General features: G+C 45.9%; 1 protein-coding gene across 1 annotated transcript in view; it reads right to left on the minus strand.

Annotated features, from left to right (window-relative positions):
* The window catches only part of LAMB1 (laminin subunit beta 1), a 97,044-nt gene that overhangs the window by 37,400 nt on the left and 33,732 nt on the right, over nucleotides 1-25,912 (minus strand). Inside the window, exons 9-17 of the mRNA XM_063927079.1 lie at nucleotides 16,498-16,618; nucleotides 16,021-16,209; nucleotides 14,478-14,657; nucleotides 14,274-14,386; nucleotides 11,987-12,066; nucleotides 11,182-11,317; nucleotides 10,944-11,102; nucleotides 10,396-10,523; nucleotides 10,009-10,129 (exon numbers count right to left, since the gene is read on the minus strand). Of these exons, the coding sequence (XP_063783149.1) occupies nucleotides 10,009-10,129; nucleotides 10,396-10,523; nucleotides 10,944-11,102; nucleotides 11,182-11,317; nucleotides 11,987-12,066; nucleotides 14,274-14,386; nucleotides 14,478-14,657; nucleotides 16,021-16,209; nucleotides 16,498-16,618 (1,227 nt within the window). The remainder of the gene's footprint in view (nucleotides 1-10,008; nucleotides 10,130-10,395; nucleotides 10,524-10,943; nucleotides 11,103-11,181; nucleotides 11,318-11,986; nucleotides 12,067-14,273; nucleotides 14,387-14,477; nucleotides 14,658-16,020; nucleotides 16,210-16,497; nucleotides 16,619-25,912) is intronic.

Below are 25,912 nucleotides of genomic sequence, written 5' to 3' on the forward strand. Positions count from 1 at the left end.
TGGCTTCTTTTAACGCCATCCTGCTCCTAGTTCCACCCTGACCGTTCATGTATGCCATCGTCGTGATATTGTACGACTGTATCTTTATGTGTTGACCCATGACTAGGTCTTCGGCTAAGAGAAGCGCATTGTAAACTGTTCTTAGTACTAGAATGTTGATGGGTAGGCTGCTCACCAGTATTGTCCATCTGCCCTGAAACTGATGTTCCGCCAAGACGGCACCCCAACCTCTGAGACTGGCGTCCGTTGTCAGGATGCCCCAATCCCAAATGCTGAATCTCTTGCCTGCTGCGAGATTCCTGTGCAACGACCACCAAATCAAGGAGGTTCGTATGTGCGGTGGAAGTCGGATTCTTCGATGTAGAAGCCAGTGTGACCCTGCTCCCTGAGCAATGAGGTTCAACTGGACTGGTCGGGGATGAAGTCTGCCGTAGTGTAGAGCTTCGAAAGACGCTACCATCTTCCCGAGAAGTTGCCCACAGAGGGCCGTTCGTGACCTCAGTACCTGAGCCAGTAATCTCTGTAGGTCCTGGACCTTGTTCTCTGGTAGGGAAACTCTCATAAGACCGAGGAATTGAATCCGTTAAGTTGGCATGAGGTTGGATTTCTGGAAATTCACAAGCCACCCATCTTGAATGAGAAATTGATGAGATGCCTGAACATCCTTGCTCACCTTTTCCCGAGAGTATGTCTCGATCCATGGATCGTCAAGACAAGATATAAAGGTGACCCCTAAAAGTCTCAATCCTGCAACCATGATTGCCATGATCTTCGTAAGGATTCCTGGGTCTGATGATAGACCGGACGGCAAGGCCCTTGAATTGGTATTGATCCATCACCAGTGCGAACCCTAAGTAAGCCTGGTGAGGAGTCCCGATTGGGATATGCAGATCTGTATCCTTTAAGTCCATGGATACCATGAACTCGCCTGTTTCTAAGTCTGCAACGACCGACTGGATTGATTCCATCTTGAATTTGTAGACCCTTAGAACCTGGTTTAAAACCTTGAAAGTAAGTATCGGTCTGACCGTCCTGTCTGGCTTTGGCACGACAAAAAGATTGGGATAGAAACCCGTACCTTTCCGAGAGGCGGGAACTGGAATAATGACCTCTGACCGTAGCAATTTTTGAATTGCTGTCAGTAATGCCTCTGCTTTCTGAGGGCACCGAGGGAATTTCTTTGTAAAAAAACCTGACTGTGAGGCCTCTGTTGAAAATCTAGTTTGTACCCTTTATCCAAAGTTCTGGTGGGGTTCTGGTCCAGATGTCCCGGAAACCTTCCAGACGTGCGCCCCCGAAGGGGGACCCCAGGTGAGCTGGGAGGCCATCTCGTCCCTGTCTTGTCAGCAGGTTTATCCTGCTTTCTGGTTGTTGTCTGTGAGCGGCCTCTACCTCTGCCTCCAAGGGCTTGTGAACTGAAACCTCTTGTTTGGGCTCGAAAGGACTGTAACATAAATGAATTATCATTTGTCCCGAATAACCTCTCCTAACCTGTGAAGTGGTTCTCGTAAAAGAAGTAGGTAGGAAAGTGGACTTCCCTGCCGTAGCTTGTGAAATTCACTTGTCCAACTATGTACTGAAAAGCAGTTCACCCCCAAAGGGGATGGATTCCACCGCCTTCTGACATTCTCTGAGCCATAAAATCCTTTAGGTAATATGGCCGATGCGGAGATGCGCGATGCCATTCTGCTAATATACTGTGAGGCTTGACACAAATACGAGCTGGATTCTTGAAAGTGTTTCGCCAGTTGGGTATTTCGTCCAAGCTATTGTCCTCCTCAATAGCCTCTACAATACGTCCCGACCATGCTCCCATGGCCTTTGCTGCACCCGCTGCTACAAAAAATTGACTTTAAGGCTGAGTCAACCTTACGATCTGAGCCATCCTTAAAAGCCGTTACATTAGGTATCGGTAAGATTGTCCTGTTTGACAAACTGCCTAAGGAAGCATACACTACTGGTTTATCAGGTTGCTTCCAAGCCTCCTCCATTTGAGATCGGAGAGACTTAGGAATGGGAAACACAGTCGAACACGGTTCTTTTGGGATTCGAATAATTCGAAATTCTCTGGCTCCTTAACTTTTTCAACTTTAAAGTTTAGGATCACCGTTACCACATCAATTAAGGAATCTAGGTCCGAGATTGCCGTGTCTTCTTCCTGAAAATCGGCGTTTAGGTTTGATTCAATTATCTGTATCAATAATAAGACCTTCCTCCCTCTGAAACTGGTACAATAGGAAGAGGTCTTTTAACCGTCTGCTTGTGCGGGCGGTATTTACTTGATGAGGATGCTTTCATCGTTTTTAAGAATCTCGCAGCCCTTTCCTATTGCTGCATGCGTGATTCCGCCATCTACTTGTTTCTATCTGCTAGGTCCTTTTGCCATGACCTATGCGGAGCACTGCTCCAGGTGTAGTGTCCTTGTCTAATCAGGAGTCGCACACCCCGGAGCTGCCATATAAACATAATGCTTTAGACATGTTGGTTAAAACCCCTTACCAGGGTATTTCACGGCGCTTTCACCCTTTAAACTAGGAAGAGAAAGGCTGTGAGCGATGACGGAAGCAAGGCTATCGGATCCGGCTGGAATTACTGTTCCCTTCTTTACATAGAATCCAGAACAGGACAAATTTATATATATAAATAAATGGAAAGTAAAAAAATATTAAACCACCAGCTGACATGCAACCTCCACCCTTAACTGTAACTCAGCTACGATGGTAGAGTTGGTATCCGCTTGCTTCGTTGTATTTCCTTCAGGATCTTTATAATAGAAGTCCTTTGGAAATATAAATAATAAGAATTTACTTACCGATAATTCTATTTCTCGGAGTCCGTAGTGGATGCTGGGGTTCCTGAAAGGACCATGGGGGAATAGCGGCTCCGCAGGAGACAGGGCACAAAAAGTAAAGCTTTAGGATCAGGTGGTGTGCACTGGCTCCTCCCCCTATGACCCTCCTCCAAGCCAGTTAGGTACTGTGCCCGGACGAGCGTACACAATAAGGGAGGAATTTTGAATCCCGGGTAAGACTCATACCAGCCACACCAATCACACCGTACTACTTGTGATCTAAACCCAGTTAACAGTATGATAACAGCGGAGCCTCTGAAAAGATGGCTCACAACAATAATAACCCGATTTTTGTAACTATGTACAAGTATTGCAGATAATCCGCACTTGGGATGGGCGCCCAGCATCCACTACGGACTCCGAGAAATAGAATTATCGGTAAGTAAATTCTTATTTTCTCTATCGTCCTAGTGGATGCTGGGGTTCCTGAAAGGACCATGGGGATTATACCAAAGCTCCCAAACGGGCGGGAGAGTGCGGATGACTCTGCAGCACCGAATGAGAGAACTCCAGGTCCTCTTTTGCCAGGATATCAAATTTGTAGAATTTTACAAACGTGTTCTCCCCTGACCACGTATCTGCTCGGCAGAGTTGTAATGCCGAGACCTCTCGGGCAGCCGCCCAAGATGAGCCCACCTTCCTTGTGGAATGGGCCTTAACCGATTTAGACTGTGGCAGGCCTGCCTCAGAATGTGCAAGTTGAATTGTGTTACAAATCCAACGAGCAATCGACTGCTTAGAAGCAGGCGCACCCAACTTGTTGGGTGCATACAGTATAAACAGCGAGTCAGATTTTCTGACTCCAGCTGTCCTGGAACATATTTTCAGGGCCCTGACAACTTCTAGCAACTTGGAGTCCTCCAAGTCCCTAGTAGGTGCAAGGCACCACAATAAGCTGGTTCAGGTGAAACACTGACACCACCTTAGGGAGAGAACTGGGGACGAGTCCGCAGCTCTGCCCTGTCCGAATGGACAAACAGATATGGGCTTTTTTGAGAAAAAAACCACCAATTTGACACTCGCCTGGTCCAAGCCAGGGCCAAGAGCATGGTCACTTTTTATGTGAGATGCTTCAAATCCACATATTTGACTGGTTTTAAACCAATGTGATTTGAGGAATCCCAGAACAACGTTGAGATCCCACAGTGCCACTGGAGGCACAAAAAAGGGGTTTGTATATGCAATACTCCCTTGACAAACTTCTGGACTTCAGGAACTGAAGCCAATTCTTTCTGGAAGAAAATTTACAGGGCCGAATTTGAACCTTAATGGACCCCAATTTGAGGCCCATAGACACTCCTGTTTGCAGGAAATGCAGGAAACGACCGAGTTGAAATTTCTTTGTGGGGCCTTCCTGGCCTCACACCACGCAACATATTTTCGCCACACGTGGTGATAATGTTGTGCGGTCACCTCCTTTCTGGCTTTGACCAGGGTAGGAATGACCTCTTCCGGAATGCCTTTTTTCCCTTAGGATCCGGCTTTCCATCGCCATGCCGACAAACGCAGCTGCGGTAAGTCTTGGAACAGACATGGTACTTGCTGAAGCAAGTCCCTTCTTAGCGGCAGAGGCCATAAGACCTCTGTAAGCATCTCTTGAAGTTCCGGGTACCAAGTCCTTCTTGGCCAATCCGGAGCCATGAGTATAGTTCTTACTCCACTACGTCTTATAATTCTCAGCACCTTAGGTATGAGAAGCAGAGGAGGGAACACATACACCGACTGGTACACCCACGGTGTTACCAGAACGTCCACATCTATTGCCTGAGAGTCTCTTGACCTGGCGCAATACCTGTCCCGTTTTTTGTTCAGACGGGACGCCATCATGTCCACCTTTGGTATTTCCCAACGGTTTACAATCATGTGGAAAAAACTTCTCAATGAAGTTTCCACTCTCCCGGGTGGAGGTCGTGCTGAGGAAGTCTGCTTCCCAGTTTCCATTCCCGGGATGAAAAACTGCTGACAGTGTTATCACATGATTTTCCGCCCAGCGAAAAGTCCTTGCAGTTTCTGCCATTGCCCTCCTGCTTCTTGTGTCGCCCTGTCTGTTTACGTGGGCGACTGCCGTGATGTTTTTCCCACTGGATCAATACCGGCTGACCTTGAAGCAGAGGTCTTGCTAAGCTTAGAGCATTATAAATTTACCCTTAGCTCCAGTATATTTATGTGGAGAAAAGTCTCCATACTTGATCACACTCCCTGGAAATTTTTCCCTTGTGTGACTGCTCCCCAGCCTCTCAGGCTGGGCTCCGTGGTTACCAGCATCCAATCCTGAATGCCGAATCTGCGGCCCTCTAGAAGATGAGCACTCTATAACCACCACAGGAGAGACACCCTTGTCCTTGGATATTGGGTTATCCGCTGATGCATCTGAAGATGCGATCCGGACCATTTGTCCAGCAGATCCCACTGAAAAGTTCTTACGTGAAATCTGCCGAATGGAATTGCTTCGTAGGAAGCCACCATTTTTACCAGGACCCTTGTGCAATGATGCACTGTTTTTAGGAGGTTCCTGACTTGCTCGGATAACTCCCTGGCTTTCTCTTCCGGGAGAAACACCTTTTTCTGGACTGTGTCCAGAATCATCCCTAGGCACAGCAGACGTGTCGTCGGGATCAGCTGCGATTTTGGAATATTTAGAATCCACCCGTGCTGATTGTAGCAGTATCCGAGATAGTGCTACTCCGACCTCCAACTGTTCCCTGGACTATGCCCCTATCAGGAGATCGTCCAAGTAAGGGATAATTAAGACGCCTTTTCTTCGAAGAAGAATCATCATTTCGGCCATTACCTTGGTAAAGACCCCGGGGTGCCGTGGACAATCCAAACGGCAGCGTCTGAAACTGATAGTGACAGTTCTGCACCACGAACCTGAGGTACCCTTAGTGAGAAGGGCAAATTTGGGACATAGAGGTAAGCATCCCTGATGTCCCGGGACACTATATAGTCCCCTTCTTCCTGGTTCGTTATCACTGCTCTGAGTGACTTCATCTTAATTTGAACCTTTGTAAGTGTTCAAAAAAAAATTTTTAGAATAAGTCTCACCTAGCCTTCTGGCTTCAGTACCACAATATAGTGTGGAATAATACCCCTTTTCTGTAGTAGGAGGGGTAATTTAATTATCACCTGCTGGGAATACAGCTTGTGAATTTTTTCCCATACTACCTCCTTGTCGGAGGGAGACTTGGTAAAGCAGACTTCAGGAGCCTGCGAAGGGGAAACGTCTCGACATTCCCATCTGTACCCCCGGGATACTACTTGTAGGATCCAGGGGTCCTGTACGGTCTCAGCGCCATGCTGAGAACTTGTCAGACGCGGTGGAACGCTTCTGTTCCTGGGAATGGGCTGCCAGCTGCAGTCTTCTTCCCTTTCCTCTATCCCTGGGCAGATATGATCTTATAGGGACGAGAGGACTGAGGCTGAAAAGACGGTGTCTTTTTCTGCAGAGATGTGACTTAGGGTAAAAAACGGTGGATTTTCCAGCAGTTGCCGTGACCACCAGGTCCGATGGACCGACCCCAAACAAGTCCTCTTCCTTTATACGGCCATACTGTGCCGTTTGGAATCTGCATCACCTGACCACTGTCGTGTCCATAACATCTTCTGGCAGTTATGGACATCGCGTTTATTCATGATGCCAGAGTGCAAATATCCCTCTGTGCATCTCGCATATATAGAAATGCTCTATAGTCAATAAAATATTGTCCCTGTCAAGGGTATCAATATTTTTAGTCAGGGAATCCGACCAAGCCACCCTAGCTCTGCACATCCAGGCTGAGGCGATCGCTGGCCGCAGTATAACACCAGTATGTGTGTATATACTTTTTATTATATTTTCCAGCCTTGTCAGCTGGTCCTTGAGGACGGCCCTATCTATAGACGGTACCGCCACTTGTTTTGATAAGCGTGTGAGCGCCTTATCCACCTTAAGAGGTGTTTCCCAACGCGCCCTAACTTCTGGCGGGAAAGGGTATACCGCCCATAATTTTCTATCGGGGGGAACCCACGCATCATCACACACTTTATTTAATTTATCTGATTCAGGAAAAACTATGGTAGTTTTTTCACATCCCACATAATACCCTCTTTTGTGGTACTTGTAGTATCAGAAATACGTAACACCTCCTTCATTGCCTTTAACGTGTGGCCCTAATAAGGAATACGTTTGTTTATTCACCGTCGACACTGGATTCAGTGTCCCTGTCTGTGTCTGTGTCGACCGACTAAAGTAAACGGGCGTTTTAAAAACCCTTGACGGTGTTTTTGAGACGTCTGGACCGTACTAATTGTTTGTCGGCCGTCTCATGTCGTCAACCGACTTTGCAGCGTGTTGACATTATCACGTAATTTCCTAAATAAGCCATCCATTCCGGTGTCGACTCCCTAGAGAGTGACATCACCATTACAGGCAATTGCTCCGCCTCCACGCCAATATCGTCCTCATACATGTCGACACACACGTACCGACACACAGCAGACACACAGGGAATGCTCTATACGAAGACAGGACCCACTAGCCCTTTGGGGAGACAGAGGGAGAGTCTGCCAGCACACACCAAAAAGCGCTATATATGACAGGGATAGCCTTATGATTAAGTGCTCCCTTATAGCTGCTTTTATATTAATATATATATAGCCATTTATTTTGCCCCCCCTCTCTGTTATACCCTGTTTCTGTAGTGCAGTGCAGGGGAGAGACCTGGGAGCCTTCCTGACCAGCGGAGCTGTGACAGAAAATGGCGCCGTGTGCTGAGGAGATAGGCCCCGCCCCTTTTCCGGCGGGCTCGTCTCCCGCTATTTAGTACATTTAGGCAGGGGTAAATATCTCCATATAGCCTCTGGGGCTATATGTGAGGTATTTTTAGCCTTTTTAAAGGTTTTCATTTGCCTCCCAGGGCGCCCCCCCCCAGCGCCCTGCACCCTCAGTGACTGCCGTGTGAAGTGTGCTGAGAGGAAAATGGCGCACAGCTGCAGTGCTGTGCGCTACCTTAAGAAGACTGCAGGAGTCTTCAGCCGCCGATTCTGGACCTCTTCTTGCTTCAGCATCTGTGAGGGGGCCGGCGGCGTGGCTCCGGTGACCATCCAGGCTGTACCTGTGATCGTCCCTCTGGAGCTGATGTCCAGTAGCCAAGAAGCCAATCCATCCTGCACGCAGGTGAGTTCACTTCTTCTCCCCTCTGTCCCTCGTTGCAGTGATCCTGTTGCCAGCAGGAATCACTGTAAAATAAAAAACCTAAGCTAAACTCTCTAAGCAGCTCTTTATGAGAGCCACCTAGAATTGCACCCTTCTCGGCCGGGCACAAAATCTAACTGGCTTGGAGGAGGGTCATAGGGGGAGGAGCCAGTGCACACCACCTGATCCTAAAGCTTTACTTTTTGTGCCCTGTCTCCTGCGGAGCCGCTATTCCCCCATGGTCCTTTCAGGAACCCCAGCATCCACTAGGACGATAGAGAAAGTATATTGGATTATTTTGTACAGGAGATCCTCACATTTCTGAATCTATTCTTTCACCAGTAGAGGGAGCTATTGCTACACAATAAAACATCCCTCTTGATATCTATACAGGGGGGGGGAAACCTTCCCCGTAAATGGCGCCAGTTAGGGATAATTAAGATGGCCGTATATAAAAACCCCTTTAGTCACTGTTTTAAACAATATGAAACATAGAAACATAGAATTTGATGGCAGATAAGAACCATTTGGCCCATCTAGTCTGCCCCTTTTTTTTTTTTATCCTTTATGTAATCTCAACCCTTTTTGAACCCTAATTCTTTGGAAGGATATTCATATGCCTATCCCAAGCATGTTTATATGGGGAGGCGCGCTATTGTGCTGAGCGGCCTCTTCCCCACACACGGCTGAAAGCTCTCCTCAGCCGCGCGGAAACACTGCAGCGTCTTTGGTGTGCGCGCGCGCTACGGGACCGTTTCTCACTAAGTCCCGTAGCGGCGCTATACAGTGTCTCCCCGCACGCGGCTCTCTCTCTGGCCCCTGGTGATGCACGCTACGGGACCCTTCTTACCAAGTCCCGTAGCGGCGCTATACAGTGTCTCCCCGCACGCGGTTCTCTCTCTGGCCCCTGGTGATGCACGCTACGGGACCCTTCTTATCAAGTCCTCCCGTAGCGGCGCTATACAGTGTCTCCCCGCACGCGGCTCTCTCTCTGGCCCCTGGTGATGCACGCTACGGGACCCTTCTTACCAAGTCCCGTAGCGGCGCTATACAGTGTCTCCCCGTACGCGGCTCAGTCTCCCCGCACGCGGCTCTCTCTCTCCCCTTGTGATGCACGCTACGGGACCCTTCTTACTAGGTCCCGTAGCGGCACTAAGCAGTGTGGCGTTTCTCAGCGGTAATGGGCGGTTACTGTTCCCCCCTACCCCCGGCGTGCTCTCCAGCCCCGCGCTACACCCTGGTGACCGCTGGCTGTATGGAAAATTATGGCAGGAGATAAAGCATAAAATAAATAAAACAAAAGTCTAACATGGCCCCTATTGTTGAGACCAGTACTCACTGTGCCTTTGTAAGAGGATCTCCTGTGGAGAGATGCAGGTCCCTTCAATAGGGATCTTTGTCTCTCCAATATACATTGGCTTTGTCTCCCTTTTATTAGGTGGACGCAGCACATTGTCATAGTTTTAGTCAGGAGCTCAGTGCTCCCACGTGCTGTACCTCCAGCACAATTTTCAAAACTGAGGGAGGAGGGATGTGAAGGGGGAGGAGCCGGCTGTGCAGACAATGCTAATTTTAGATTGTGCCACACCTCCGGTTGCAAGCTTCACACCCCTACTGTATAGGACTCCAGTGTCCCCTAGTGGATGAAAGAGAAATATGCTACTTTCTGCATTACATTACAACTCTGTTGTACAAAATAAATGTAACAGAAACATAACATAATAAACTAAAACTGGAAGTCTAAAGCCACAAAATTATGGTGAGGGATGTAATTAAAGGGTCCAGTTCACAGCAAACATACGTTTCAGGAAAACTTCAGAACACTAAGCTTGCCATATGTCCCTGAAATATACTATTCACATTCATACAAATGCTTTTGTAATTCTAGTATTTGAGCACATGTATTCTTGCGTTTGTGATCAGACATATCAAACCAAAACAGCAAATACTATAATTAAAAGACTGACTTCAAAGATGTACTTACAGAATCAATTAATGTATAAGGATTTTCCACATTAGAGTTAACAGAATACCGTGGCAGCTCCAATCGGATAGTGTAATTAAGTCCTTTCTCAAAGCATACAGGTCGAGGGAGCACAATATACCTGTAATTATAGAACAGGGCATGTGTCAAATGACTGGCTTTTGACTCAAGGAAAGAAAAAGAAAAATGCATAGATAAAGAAAGTTCATAATTTCTACTGCCAGTAGAGAATGTAATACAGACAAAAATAATCACCACGCATTTTTACTTATACAGCCACCATGAGAAGTATATAAAGGCAACATGGACAAGACAGATACACTAATCAACCCGGACATCCAGTTAAATCATTTCCAAGCCTATGCACGGTGCTGGATTCCTACTCACCGGGATCCTGGTGGTAATGCTACATTCTGGTTGTCATCACTGGGGATAGTGTTACCACATCTACTGCTTGTGGAGATTTTCCCTGGACGTATAACTGTTATCACTGCTTCTTCCCATTGTTCTGGAAGCTGCAAGAAACAAACACAGACAGTGAAATGTAATTGTGCATGTCTTCAAAAGCAGAAAAACTTTGGGTCATCGAAGAAATATGGTGGAAAGAATTGGTGCCCTATATAAACTCATGTGGCTGGTGGTCAACATAAAATCCTGCACCTAACAAACAAATATGAATTTCTTCCTCTAAAAAAATGTTTCCACTGCTTTACTATTTTAACTTCTGGCAGTGGCTGTAGTCATAGTAATAAAATAAAAACATCCAAGAGTTACCCCTAAATTTGCATATTACTGACAAATTCCCATATTTATATAATTTCCAAAATCAGCTAGGATGCCAGAAAAACGAAGGTAGATAATAGTTTTCTAGATTTAATCCATCTAATTGGGGTCATAGAGCAATCCAGACTTGAATGAATTTAAGAATGGCTCACCTGTGGTTCATAACGAATTAAAACATCATACTCCATCGATGTTGGGATGTTATTGATGTGGAACTCTAAGTATGCTCCTTCTGGGACTATGGCAAACCCAGGTCCTGTCCAGGAAGGCTCACGATCCTGAGGATGCAGCCGCTCAATCGTTCTTACACCCTGTTGGTAAACAGCATAGATAATAAACCGAACACAATAAGATAAAATATTAAAAAACACAATATAACCAAATACTTACAGGACCAAAATCGGCATCCTCAGCTTCATAGATGTAATGATCCAAAGAGATAAAATAGAATCCAGATTCCACCTCATCGCACCGACGTCCAATCATGTGTGGCCTACAGCGACACTGGCCGGATTCAGGAGAACAGCTGCAAAGCAACAGGCCAAATTCATTTTACTAAAAGCAAGAATACAAAGTATTGGGAAATAATCAAGACGTTGTTAGGTGAATTGTATATTCCCGTTCATATAGTAAGAAGTCAAACTTATTTACGCAAATCTTGAGCTGCAACTCCCTCCCATTGCCTGCTGAAGTTCTAGGGGGAGAGAAGACTGGAATGCAATTGGAATCGTGGTTTCAGCGAGTATTCGCAATGGGTTACATAGAATAGCACACAAAGGAAACACATGACAGCTAATGACCGGATGAAGTAGATAGTACAAGTTGATTGATGGAGAATGCAGTGCTTAGCGAAGCACACACAAATATAAAGTCTTTAGTTTTAGTTTTTTTTAAATGACAACACTTTAGAATTGTGAAAAATTTGCAACTTGAGATCAAATAAAACACTCAAATTGCGTTGCAGTGTGTGCCTCGCCTATTTTGTTATGTGATGGGAAAAAAATGCAGAAACGGAACAATTCAGGGACTATACGGAGAACAGAATGAGCATCAACAAGCCTCATATGTGTAACGGCTTGGATGTACAGCTCATTGTTTTATAAAGCTTTACTTACAGTACTCACATTATTAATCATTTGCCATGTTAGGACCTAGTGAAAGATTACTAGAGAAAAGAAAATAATATGTTTCTTACTTATTATCCAGTGAAGCCCCACGGTCACAGTCACAAGGCCGACAGCCATCCAAATCGTTGCTTAAGCCCCAAAACTCATTCTGTACACAAGACACAAATATTGCTGTTCACAGATCGAACAGTATGGTTTTACATTACACAAACATATAGCAATAATATAGGGATAGTATCGATATCCGGGAGGTCTAAATCCCGTCGTACAAAATCCTCATATCTCGGTAAGTATTTTAACACTAATACTAATCCATCCCTTAAACCTATCTGCCCCCTGCAGCTAAACCCTAACCACATATCATAGACGGTGCAGAGGTCTCACAAATATAGAATTAAAGGGGTAATTAACTGCAATACAACTTATGTAGCTTATATGTTAGAAAAAGGGTGCGGTAAAAGGAGACATGGGAAATACTAAGACAATGCTAAAAATGAGAATCCTGGAGCATTTAAGAAACATTAAAAATGCAGTGGAGAATCAGAATGTGTTGAGAACCTTTAAACAGTGTCAATACGCAATCCCTGCAAATTTAAATTTGTTGAATTGGAACAGGTTGTTCTTAGCCAGAGGGGAGGAGACAAATCTCTTGTCTAAACTCGAAATATTCTGGGTTAACAAGAATTGAATGAGGAGTTTGCGATCACCCCTGTTTTGGAATAAAAATCCTATATATGGATCTGTTTATGGAACCTGTGCCTCATTAATATTGTCATATTTGTGGTGCTATAGCTACTACATGATGAACTGATTTGTTACTTATCTCTCTATAAACTGCATTAGGGACTCTTAATTTAAATAGTTGTCAGTTTTGCACATAATGTTTTAAGTGGTCGCTTTTATTGTTCTGTTTTACGGACATGTTTGAAATTGTAGTATGGAGAGCAGTATAACAAAGTTATAACTATGTACCATCATGTTGGATACTATGTTATATTGAGGGATCATCTGATTGGCTGCTTACTCCTATTTTAATGAATGTTGTGTGACGCTGGGCCAGCCCTCTGACAAAGTGTGGATGATGAAACATGTAGGGATATGGCAAGCGTATTCCTGGTCTGATGCAAAGGAGACCACTGCACTGCCCATGATATGTACGGTGTTTTATGCTACTGAATCTGCGTGGTTTTGACTGCCACCGTTGGTACACAAGCCTTGACATGTTTTTATGACTGCATATTAAAATTCTCTTTTTAAGCACTATGAGGTGCCCCCTTGTTCTTTTGACCTTTTAGAGATATTGCAACCTGAGATGTGGATTCAGGATATTGCAGGGAGGACGCTGGCTCAATTCAAGGAGCTTAATTATGCTTGCAGACTGGCTTCTGAGATCTGGGAGACCGGCTTCTGTGTTACAAGCATGTCATTCTGGGAATGCCAGTTCCACAAGAACTTCGTAAAAGCGGACTGTTCTAGCGCACTCTATGTATTATATATATATATATATATATATATATATATATATATATATATATATATATATACACACACACACACAAACAAACACACACGCTATACACATTTATATTCAATAAGCTACACAATAGTTTTCAAAGGTCTTGTTTTATGCATTATATTACAAACACATTTAAACAAAATGACTAGTTCCTTCAATTAACCAACAGTGACCATAACCATAACATGCCATTCCACAACTAATTTGCCATCTATTGCATAGAAACTCTTTTCAAAATAATATGTAGTTTGTGGTACATATAAACAAATGAATGACCACGTTCTCAGCCTTTGTATGGTATGATAAACAAGCCACTACATCAGTAGGCTCAATACAGCCTGCATAGCTGAAAAATGACATAACGCCAGCTAACGATGTAATGGGCCTATCATTGCACAATTCACATGTTTGTATGTGGACAGCGAGGTATGGCCCTTCAAGATGGCAGCCACAGAAGATACCAAGGTGTTCCCACTGGAGAAGATGGGTGAATGACACTATTTCTAGGTAGATATGGACTAAGCGTACTTATGCACCTTGAGTTGCATTCACATGTAAAAAACAATATTTTAATTGATTTCAGGGGATAAAGAGAGAGATGTTCCCATGGGAGCAATTGCCTCCCACAACCTATTTTCTCAAGCAAGATGACCTATTTTTAAGAGTGTTCAAAATAACAGCAGCCATCCTACATTACTAATCAGATCCCTTTGGCATCTTTCAGGCTCATTTTTTTTTACAAACCTTTGAAAAACCTGAACTACTTTATATAAAGACAGAAACTTACATAAAGCAATAAGTGCTATTAACAACTTATGTGCAAACATTTGGCTGGTTACCATGCACTGATCGCATTTCTTTCCGGTCACAAAACGTTTGCAGTAACAGTTGCCATCTCGGGAGTCACAGGAATCCCCACCAGGAATAGTCCCCAGAGGGTGGCATCCACAAGCTGCACAAGAAAAAGAAAGTACAGTGTTTCGGTAAACAGCGTCGTCAGCAGGTCATAAAATATTACATTTACTAAAATAAAAACTTCTTACGCTGGCATCCATCTGGATCTTCTGCATTCAAGTCATAGTGTCCTTCCTTGCACCGATCACAGCGTTCTCCTTCCACATTTATCTTGCAACGACACTGGCCAGCAATGAAGCCAATCGAGAAGTCAGAATAGCTGTCACATATGCCGCCATTTTGGGAACCAGCTGGTTCACAATTACAAGCTGGAACAGGGACAAAGTACCGCCATTATTTAATTATTTATTACAAATCATTGATATAGTGCACACATTCTACAGCGCTTTACAGAGAATATTTCCCCATTCACATCAGCCCTGTCCCAGTGAAGATTACCATCTATGGGGTTCATTCAGAGTTGATCGCTAGCTGCCATTTTTCACAGCGCAGTGATCAGGTCACTACTGCGCCGTAATGTGCAGGCGCGTCGTACGGGTACTAAGCGGATCGTAGCTGGGCGATGGATGTAACAAAGAATCCATTCGCACAGACGATCGCAAGGAGACTGACAGGAAGATGGCGTTTGTGGTTGGCAACTGACCCTTTTCTGGGAGTGTTTTGAAAAACGCAGGTGTCTCCAAGCGTTTGCAGGGCCAGTATCTGATGTCAATTCTGGGTCAAAAAAGACTGAAGTGATCGCAAGGGCTGATTAAGTCCAGAGCTACTCAGAAACTGCAAAAAACTTTTTCGTTCCTCTTGGCTGCATAAGCGTTCGCACACTTGCAAAGCGAAAATACACTCCCCTATAGGCGGCGACTATCTGATCGCTGCTCTGCAAAAAATAGCTAGCGAGCAATCAACTCAGAATGAGGGCCTATATACTCTACCACATGTACATTCAGATACATTAAAGCTAGGGTCAATTTTTGTTGGGAGCCAATTAACCTACCAGTGTATTTTTGTATTGTGGGAGGTAACTGGAGTACCCAGAGGGAATCCATGCAAGTACGGGGAGAATATACAAACTCATCACAGTTCGGGCCAAAGTGGGAAACTGACCTCCGTGCTGTGAGGCAGTAATGCTAACCATTACACCATGAAATATTAGATGGATCTCTGATAAGTGGAACAAATAGAGCTGCCTGAGACAGATTCACCACGTTATAGATTCGACATACAAAATACAATATGTGGGACTCAGAGCACTGAACACGAGTCCCACGAATTGTATTTTGTATAACCATTACACCAACTGTGTTGCACATTATTGTCACAGATTAAATTCATCCAGAAGAGTTTGCAGAAGATCATTCAGCAAACTTTCAGATTTCTGTCAAGTGTATATTTATGATGAATTAAACCATGGACGAGCAATTTAACTTTACAAATCAGCTTATTTTCCTGTGACAAGACTGTATATTCGAATAGATGATACTTGGAATAAAGAAAAGCATTCAAGGGAGGAAAAACAATTCTGATTGTACAGTAGACCCATATATAGTAATAACATTTCTCTTAAATTATCAACCCAATGAAAGCAAACAATAGCTGCTGTGAGAAGGAAATGATGGAGGACTGCCAGGAAGAAAGAAGAGTAAAGGATTTTTCCCCTTAAAGTATCATACTTACGTTGACAGATGTTTGGGTCACGGATGTCTTTGTCTGGGTGCTGATAGAAGAATGGTTTGCACTGCTCACAGTTCCGTCCCATTGTGTTATGTTGGCAGTCATCACACACTCCCCCACTGCTATTGCCAGTTGACATGTATACAGCCATATCAAAATGACAGTGCACAGAGTGCTCATTACAATTACATCCTGCAAGAAATAATGTCAATTGAGCTAAATATTGAATGCATGGGAAGACAGATTCATTGGATCAAAAAAAATAATACTTAAAGGACAGTGCCAGGCAAAGACATGTGAAAAGCCGAAGGACCAAAGGAAACGCATTACAGTACCAAAGAAGAGCAAGCACTAGTGGTGATCAGGTCCCACCTTGTGTTTTGTAACACATGACTGACCATGTGACAGTGTAGACTATTGTCAATATAAAACACATTGATAAGCACAAACCTGGAAGTGATAAATTATCTGTGAACTTACTTTTACAAGCATTGCTGCTTCGGCCTTCAGCTGGTCTCCAAGGCAAATCGTGGTAAAAGTCCAGGCACTGCTCACAATTCAAGCCTTTTGTGTGATGTCGGCAAACACAGCGACCGTGCACCTCAAATGCAAGAACAGACCTTTATTAGATAGAATGGTTCATCTGTGTGTGGGTGTTATTTACAGCAGATTCTACATTTTATAGTATGAGCATAATCATCCTGTGCAGTTGGCAGATTCTGCATCTAGAGGGAAGATACAGCTAAAATATAAATAATCAGTTCTATCAAGCACTGATGACTAAATACACACACACACACACACACACACATACAATATAGTTACACGTGTAAATAACAAATGATATACATGTGAGTGCACATCGGAAAATAAGAATTTACTCACCGGTAATTCTTTTTCTCGTAGTCCGTAGTGGATGCTGGGAACTCCGTAAGGACCATGGGGAATAGACTGGCTCCGAAGGAGACTGGGCACTCTAAAAGAAAGATTAGGTACTATCTGGTGTGCACTGGCTCCTCCCTCTATGCCCCTCCTCCAGACCTCAGTTAAGGAAACTGTGCCCGGAAGAGCTGACATTAAAAGGAAAGGATTTGGAAACCAGGGTAAGACTCATATCAGCCACACCAATCACACCGTACAACTTGTGATAACTATACCCAGTTAACAGTATGAACAATAACTGAGCCTCGTTCAATGGATGGCTCATATCAATAACCCTTAAGTTAAGCAATAACTATATACATGTATTGCAGAGAGTTCGCACTTGGGACGGGCGCCCAGCATCCACTACGGACTACGAGAAATAGAATTACCGGTGAGTAAATTCTTATTTTCTCTGACGTCCTAGTGGATGCTGGGAACTCCGTAAGGACCATGGGGATTATACCAAAGCTCCCAAACGGGCGGGAGAGTGCGGATGACTCTGCAGCACCGAATGAGCAAAGGCAAGGTCCTCCTCAGCCAGGGTATCAAACTTGTAGAACTTAGCAAATGTGTTTGAACCCGACCAAGTAGCAGCTCGGCAAAGCTGTAAAGCCGAGACCCCTCGGGCAGCCGCCCAAGAAGAACCCACCTTCCTTGTGGAGTGGGCTTTTACTGATTTTGGATGCGGCAATCCTGCCGCAGAATGAGCCTGCTGAATCGTGTTACAGATCCAGCGCGCAATAGTTTGCTTTGAAGCAGGAGCACCCAGCTTGTTGGGTGCATGCAGGATAAACAGCGAGTCAGTTTTCCTGACTCCAGCCGTCCTGGCTACATAAATCTTCAAAGCCCTGACTACATCAAGTAACTTGGAGTCCTCCAAGTCCCGAGTAGCCGCAGGTACCACAATAGGTTGGTTCACATGAAATGCTGATACCACCTTTGGGAGAAATTGGGGACGAATCCTCAATTCTGCCCTGTCCATATGGAAGATCAGATAAGGGCTTTTACATGACAAAGCCGCCAGTTCTGACACACGCCTAGCCGAAGCCAAGGCCAATAGCATGACCACTTTCCACGTGAGATATTTCAGCTCCACGGTCTTAAGTGGCTCAAACCAGTGGGATTTCAGGAAATTCAACACAACGTTAAGATCCCAAGGTGCCACTGGAGGCACAAAAGGGGGCTGAATATGCAGCACTCCCTTAACAAACGTCTGAACTTCAGGCAGTGAAGCCAGTTCTTTTTGAAAGAAAATAGTTAGGGCCGAAATCTGGACCTTTATGGACCCCAATTTTAGGCCCATAGTCACCCCTGACTGTAGGAAGTGCAGAAATCGACCCAGCTGGAATTCCTCGGTTGGGGCCTTCCTGGCCTCACACCAAGCAACATATTTCTGCCATATGCGGTGATAATGCTTTGCTGTCACATCCTTCCTAGCTTTTATCAGCGTAGGAATCACTTCATCTGGAATGCCCTTTTCCGTTAGAATCCGGTGTTCAACCGCCATGCCGTCAAACGCAGCCGCGGCAAGTCTTGGAACAGACAGGGCCCCTGCTGTAACAGGTCCTGTCTGAGAGGCAGAGGCCATGGGTCCTCTGAGATCATTTCTTGTAGTTCTGGGTACCAAGTTCTTCTTGGCCAATCCGGAACGATGAGTATTGTTCTTACTCCTCTCTTTCTTACTATCCTCAGTACCTCGGGTATGAGAGGAAGAGGAAGGAACACATAAACCGACTGGTACACCCACGGTGTCACTAGTGCGTCCACAGCTATCGCCTGAGGGTCCCTTGACCTGGCGCAATATCTTTTTAGCTTTTTGTTGAGGCAGGACGCCATCATGTCCACCTGTGGCAGTTCCCAACGATTTACATTCTGTGTGAAAACTTCTGGATGAAGTCCCCACTCTCCCGGGTGGAGGTCGTGCCTGCTGAGGAAATCTGCTTCCCAGTTGTCCACTCCCGGAATGAACACTGCTGACAGTGCTAGCACGTGATTCTCTGCCCATCGAAGAATCCTTGTGGCTTCTGCCATCGCCATCCTGCTTCTTGTGCCGCCCTGGCGGTTTACATGGGCGACCGCCGTGATGTTGTCTGACTGAATCAGCACTGGTTGGTTTTGAAGCCGGGGCTCTGCTTGACTCAGGGCTTTGTAAATGGCCCTTAGTTCCAGTATATTTATGTGTAGTGAAGTCTTCTGACTTGACCACAGTCCTTGGAAATTTCTTCCCTGAGTGACTGCCCCCCATCCTCGGAGGCTTGCATCCGTGGTCACCAGGACCCAGTCCTGTATGCCGAATCTGCGGCCCTCGAGAAGATGAGCACTCTGCAGCCACCACAGCAAAGATACCCTGGCCCTCGGGGACAGGGTGATCAACCGATGCATCTGAAGATGCGATCCGGACCATTTGTCTAACAGATCCCACTGAAAGATCCTTGCATGGAACCTGCCAAAGGGAATTTCTTCGTAAGAAGCTACCTTCTTTCCCAGGACTCGCGTGCAATGATGCACCACCACCTGTTTTGGTTTCAGGAGGTCCGTGACCAGAGATGACAATTCCTGGGCCTTCTCCACCGGGAGAAACACCTTCTTCTGTTCTGTGTCCAGAATCATGCCCAGGAAAAGCAGACGCGTCGCAGGAATCAGCTGCGACTTTGGGATATTCAGAATCCAGCCGTGCTGTTGCAACAACTCCTGAGAGAGTGCTTTCCCTTGGAGCAGCTGGCAAGGCTGATTTGAGGTAACGGCGAGGGGGGGTCGCCTCGAACTCCAGCTTGTATCCCTGAGATACAATTTGTACAGCCCAGAGATCCACCTGTGAGCGAACCCACTGGTTGCTGAAGTTTCGGAGATGCGCCCCCACCGCACCTGGCTCCGCCTGTGGAGCCCCAGCGTCATGCGGTGGACTTAGTGGAAGCGGGGGAGGATTTTTGTTCCTGGGAACTGACTGCCTGGTGCAGCTTCTTTCCTCTAACCCTGCCTCTGGGCAGAAAGGATGCGCCTCTGACCCGCTTGCCTTTCTGAGGCCGAAAGGACTGTACATGATAATACGGTGCTTTCTTAGGCTGTGAGTGAACCTGAGGTAAAAAAGTTGACTTCCCAGCTGTTGCTGTGGATACGAGGTCCAAGAGACCGTCCCCAAACAATTCCTCACCTTTATAAGGCAAAACCTCCATGTGTCTTTTAGAATCAGCATCACCTGTCCACTGCCGAGTCCATAATACTCTCCTGGCAAAAATGGACATTGCATTAATTCTAGATGCCAGCAGGCAAATGTCCCTCTGTGCATCCCGCATATATAAGACGACGTCTTTTATATGTTCTATGGTTAGCAAAATAGTATCCCTGTCGAGGGAATCAATGTTGTCTGACAGGGTATCAGACCATGCTGCTGCAGCACTACACATCCATGCTGAAGCAATAGCAGGTCTCAGTATGGTACCCGAGTGTGTATACACAGACTTCAGGATAGCTTCCTGCTTTCTATCCGCAGGCTCTTTTAGGGCGGCCGTATCCTGAGACGGCAGTGCCACCTTTTTTGATAAGCGTGTGAGCGCCTTGTCCACCCTAGGGGATGTTTCCCAACGTAACCTGTCCGTTGGCGGGAAAGGGTTCGCCATCAGTAACCTCTTAGAAATCACTAGTTTCTTATCGGGGGAATTCCACGCTTCTTCACACAATTCATTTAATTCATCAGATGGGGGAAAAGTCACTGGCTGCTTTTTCTCCCCAAACATAATACCCTTCTTGGTAGTAACCGGGTTAACATCAGAAATGTGCAATACATTTTTCATTGCAGTAATCATGCATCGGATGGCCTTTGTAGACTGTACATTTGTCTCATCCTCATTTACACTGGAGTCAGACTCCGTGTCGACATCTGTGTCTACCATCTGAGCTAGCGGGCGTTTATGAGCCCCTGATGGCCTCTGAGACGCCTGGGCAGGCGCGGGCTGAGATCCCGGCTGTCCCAAGGCTGCTGCGTCATCGAACCTTTTATGTAAGGAGTTGACACTGTCTGCTAAGACCTTCCACATATCCATCCAATCCGGTGTCGGCCCCGTCGGGGGTGACACCACACTTATCTGCCCCTGCTCCGCCTCCACGTAACCCTCCTCATCAAACATGTCGACACAGCCGTACCGACACACCGCACACACACAGGGAATGCTCTGACTGAGTACAGAACCCCACAAAGTCCTTTGGGGAGACAGAGTGAGGGTATGCCAGCACACACCACAGCGCTATATAACACAGGGATTTACACTATAATGAGTGATTTTTCCCAATAGCTGCTTATTATCCACTTTGCGCCTAAATTCATGTGCCCCCCCTCTCTTTTTTACCCTTCTCGTACAGGATACTGCAGGGGAGAGCCTGGGGAGCGTCCTTCCAGCGGAGCTGTGAAGAGAAAATGGCGCTGGTGTGCTGAGGAAGAAGGCCCCGCCCCCTCAGCGGCGGGCTTCTCCCGCGTTTTGTATAACTTAATGGCGGGGGGTTTTACACATATACAGTTTTCCAGACTGTATTACGTCTTTTTTGTGACAAAAGGTAATCTAATTGCTGCCCAGGGCGCCCCCCCCAGCGCCCTGCACCCAACAGTGACCGGAGTGTGTGGTGTGCTGTGGAAGCAATGGCGCACAGCTGCGGTGCTGTGCGCTACCTTAATGAAGACAGGAGTCTTCAGCCGCCGTTTTCGTTGTTCTCTTCTGTCTTCTGGCTCTGCAAGGGGGACGGCGGCGCGGCTCCGGGAACGGACGATCGAGGTCAGGCCCTGTGTTCGAACCCTCTGGAGCTAATGGTGTCCAGTAGCCTAAGAAGCACAAGCTAGCTGCAAGCAGGTAGCTTTGCTTATCTCCCCTCAGTCCCACGTAGCAGTGAGTCTGTTGCCAGCAGATCTCACTGAAAATAAAAAACCTAACAAATACTTTCTTTTCTAGCAAGCTCAGGAGAGCCCACTAGGAGCACCCAGCTCTGGCCGGGCACAGATTCTAACTGAGGTCTGGAGGAGGGGCATAGAGGGAGGAGCCAGTGCACACCAGATATAGTACCTAATCTTTCTTTTAGAGTGCCCTGTTTCCTTCGGAGCCCGTCTATTCCCCATGGTCCTTACGGAGTTCCCAGCATCCACTAGGACGTCAGAGAAATGTTATTATCTAGATCTCTCTCACTACTGCAACCAGATGCCATTACATAATATATTTCACATACAGTAAAGCTCTAATCGCACTGTCTGTTACCATTGTTCCCTTTACAAGGGCAATACAATTATGACAGACATCCCTTCATCTATCACAAATATACGGCCTTTAAGGAGTTCCACCCTTTTGTATATAATTCCTATTATAGTGCAGTTCCTTCCTCCAGGATTACACATACAGACAATTATGGGAGCATAGGTACTGTGAATACAGCACTTATTTGTAGAATAATTGTGGACAGCTTCTCTAAAATCAGGTGTTGCTTTCACTACACACTTCACGTCGTCACTAGTGCGGGATTAGTCTGCCATGATCCAACATTTCTGCTCCTCCTCCTGTTACCAATAGCTTTGAGTATATAGGGAGGAGATACTCACTGAGATGACATAGGGGGTAATTCCAAGTTGATCGCAGCAGGAAATTTTTTAGCAGTTGGGCAAAACCATGCGTACTGCAGGGGTGGCAAATATAACATTTGCAGAGAGAGTTAGATTTGGGTGGGTTATTTTGTTTCTGTGCAGGGTAAATACTGGCTACTTTATTTTTACACTGCAATTTAGATTGCAGATTGAACTCACCACACCCAAATCTAACTCTCTCTGCACATGTTATATCTGCCTCCCCTGCAGTTCACATGGTTTTGCCCAACTGCTAAAAAATTTCCTGCTGCGATCAACTTGGAATTACCCCCATAGTTCAAGTGACATCAGCTATTTTAACATTCAACACATCTATAATCCATATGGTACTCCGATCACTTCAATGCAGTATATAATGGAGATGAGGTAAACATTATTTAGCTGCCTACACCACTATACCTATTTTATGATGACATTGGCCAAGTCATCTTAAAAAGGTACTATATAAATTGCAGTTTCTCACACACACACACATACACACACACTAATATATATATATATATATATATATATATATATATATATATATATATATATATATATATATATAATAATTATTGGATGGACAGTGTCTAGGTCGACCACTATAGATCGACAGTCACTAGGTCGACATGTTTTCAGGGTCGACAGGGTTTCTAGGTCGACATGTCGACAGGTCAAAAGGTCTACATATGGTACTCCGATCACTTCAATGCAGTATATAATGGAGATGAGGTAAACATTATTTAGCTGCCTACACCACTATACCTATTTTATGATGACTTTGGTCAAGTCATCTTAAAAGGTACTATATAGATTGCAGTTTATCACACACACACACACACACACACACACACACACACATACTATATATACTAAAGCTGTCTGCTGCATTGGTGATTTTTGAAGTCCTGTGGAGTGCCGCCCGTTTGTCTATGCTATATATATATATATATATATATATATATATATATATAATCATTGGATTGACAGTGTCTAGGTCGACCACTATAGGTCGACAGTCACTAGGTCGACATGTTTTCAGGGTCGACAGGGTTTCTAGGTCGACATATGTCGACAGGTCAAAAGGTCTACATGAGTTTTTCACAATTTTTGTCTTTTTACTTAACTTTTTCATACTTAACGATTCACACGGACTATCATTGGGAATAGTAATCTGTGCCGAGCGCAGCAAGGCACCTTGCCTGAAGCATGGCGAGCGAATACGGTGCACTAATTGGGCTCCCCGGTCACTGTACAAAGAAAACGAAACCAAAAAACATGAAAAACTCATGTTGACCTTTTGACCTGTCAACCTAGAAACCCTGTCGACCTAGTGACTGTCGACCTATACATTGTCAACCTAGACACTGTCGATCTTCAGACCAGATCCCATATAATCATACTTGCCTACTCTCCCGGAATGGCCGGGAGGCTCCCGAAAATCGGGTGACCCTCCCGGCCCCCCGGAAGAGCAGGCAAGTCTCCCAGAATCTCAGGGGTTCCCCTGCTCGTCCGCCCACTTAGTGTGTAAAGTGGGCGGTCCGGGCAGTTGATGACGCGATTCTTGCTGAATCGCATCATCATAGCCACGCCCCCTGCAGTGTAATGCCGGGGATCGCGGCATTACAGAGCGGGGGGCGTGGCTTAAAGGATGTACCGCTGAAACCCCGCCCCCGTCCCACCCCTGTTCCACCCCGTCCCGCCTCCTCCCCACGTCACAGCCCTCCCCTGCTCCCTTGCTGAGCCGACCTGGCTGCTCTCTCCCGCAGAGAGCAGCCAGAATGTCAGCAAGTATGCATATAATATTTTAATATATATATATATATATATATATATATATATATATATATATATATATATATATATATATATATATATAAAATACATACACAAGCACAGTATATACACACACATACATAGTACTCTTTATAGCAGGTATCAATATATACTGTATGATCTAAGTCCATTACTCAGATATTATGCATAATGTGAATAAGAGTAACAACCCAGGCTGATGAAACATACTGAGGGGTATATGCAATTCACGGCGAATCGCGGCAATTTTTCGCCGTTTTTTAATTCGACTCAATTCGACAGGTGAATTCCGGCAGGTGGCTGCCGGAATTCACCATATTCAATGAAAAACGGATTCGACATACCCGCGGGCGAAAATCGGACGATTCGGCGGATTTTGCCGCGATTTTACAAACGGGAAAAAACTGGAAAAACCCGGAAAAAAAAATGGCGTGGGGTCCCCCCTCCAAAGCATAACCAGCCTCGGGCTCTTCGAGTTGGTCCTGGTTCTAAAAATGCGGGGAAAAATTGGGCAGGGATCCCCCGTATTTTTAAAACCAGCACCGGGCTCTGCGCCTGGTGCTGGTGCCAAAAATACGGGGGACAAAAAGAGTAGGGGTCCCCCGTATTTTTAACACCTGCATCGGGCTCCACTAGCTGGACAGATAATGCCACAGCCGGGGGTCACTTTTATGCCGTGCCCTGCGGCCGTGGCATTAACTACCCAACTAGTCACCCCTGGCCGGGGTACCCTGGGGGAGTGGGGACCCCTACAATCAAGGGGTCCCCCCCCCAGCCACCCAAGGGCCAGGGGTGAAGCCCGAGGCTGTCCCCCCCATCCAATGGGCTGCGGATGGGGGGGCTGATAGCCTTTTGTGATAATAAAAAGATATTGTTTTTTCCAGTAGTACTACAAGTCCCAGCAAGCCTCCCCCACAAGCTGGTACTTGGAGAACCACAAGTACCAGCATGCGGGAGAAAAACGGGCCCGCTGGTACCTGTAGTACTACTGGAAAAAAAATACCCAAATAAAAACAGTACACAGACACCTTGATAGTAAAACTTTATTACACACTACCGACACACACATACTTACCTATGTTGACACGCCGACTGCCACGGTCTCCGACGATCCGAGGGTACCTGTGAAAAAATTATACTCACCTTCCAGCGTCCAGAGGTACATCCACGTCCAGATATAAATCCACGTACTTGTTAAAAAAACAAACCGAACACCCGCTCCATGCCGGACTGAAAGGGGTCCCATGCTTTCACATCAGACCCCTTTCTCCCGAATGCCGGGACATCACGTGACTCCTGTCACTGAAGTCCCTTCAGCCAATCAGGAAGCGCTACTTCCGTGGCGCTCACCTGATTGGCTGTGCGCTGTCTGTGCTGTGACAGCGCATCGCAAAGCCGCTCCATTAGTTTCAATGGTGGGAACTTTGCCGTCAGCGGTGGGGTTACCCGCGGTCAGCCGCTGACCGGCGGGTGACCTCACCGCTAGCCGCTAAGTTCCCACCATTGAATATAATGGACGGGGCTGTGCGATGCACTGTCTGAGTTCAGACAGCGCAC

This window comes from Pseudophryne corroboree, chromosome 6 (assembly GCF_028390025.1).
Source record: "Pseudophryne corroboree isolate aPseCor3 chromosome 6, aPseCor3.hap2, whole genome shotgun sequence".
Lineage (NCBI taxonomy): Eukaryota > Metazoa > Chordata > Amphibia > Anura > Myobatrachidae > Pseudophryne > Pseudophryne corroboree.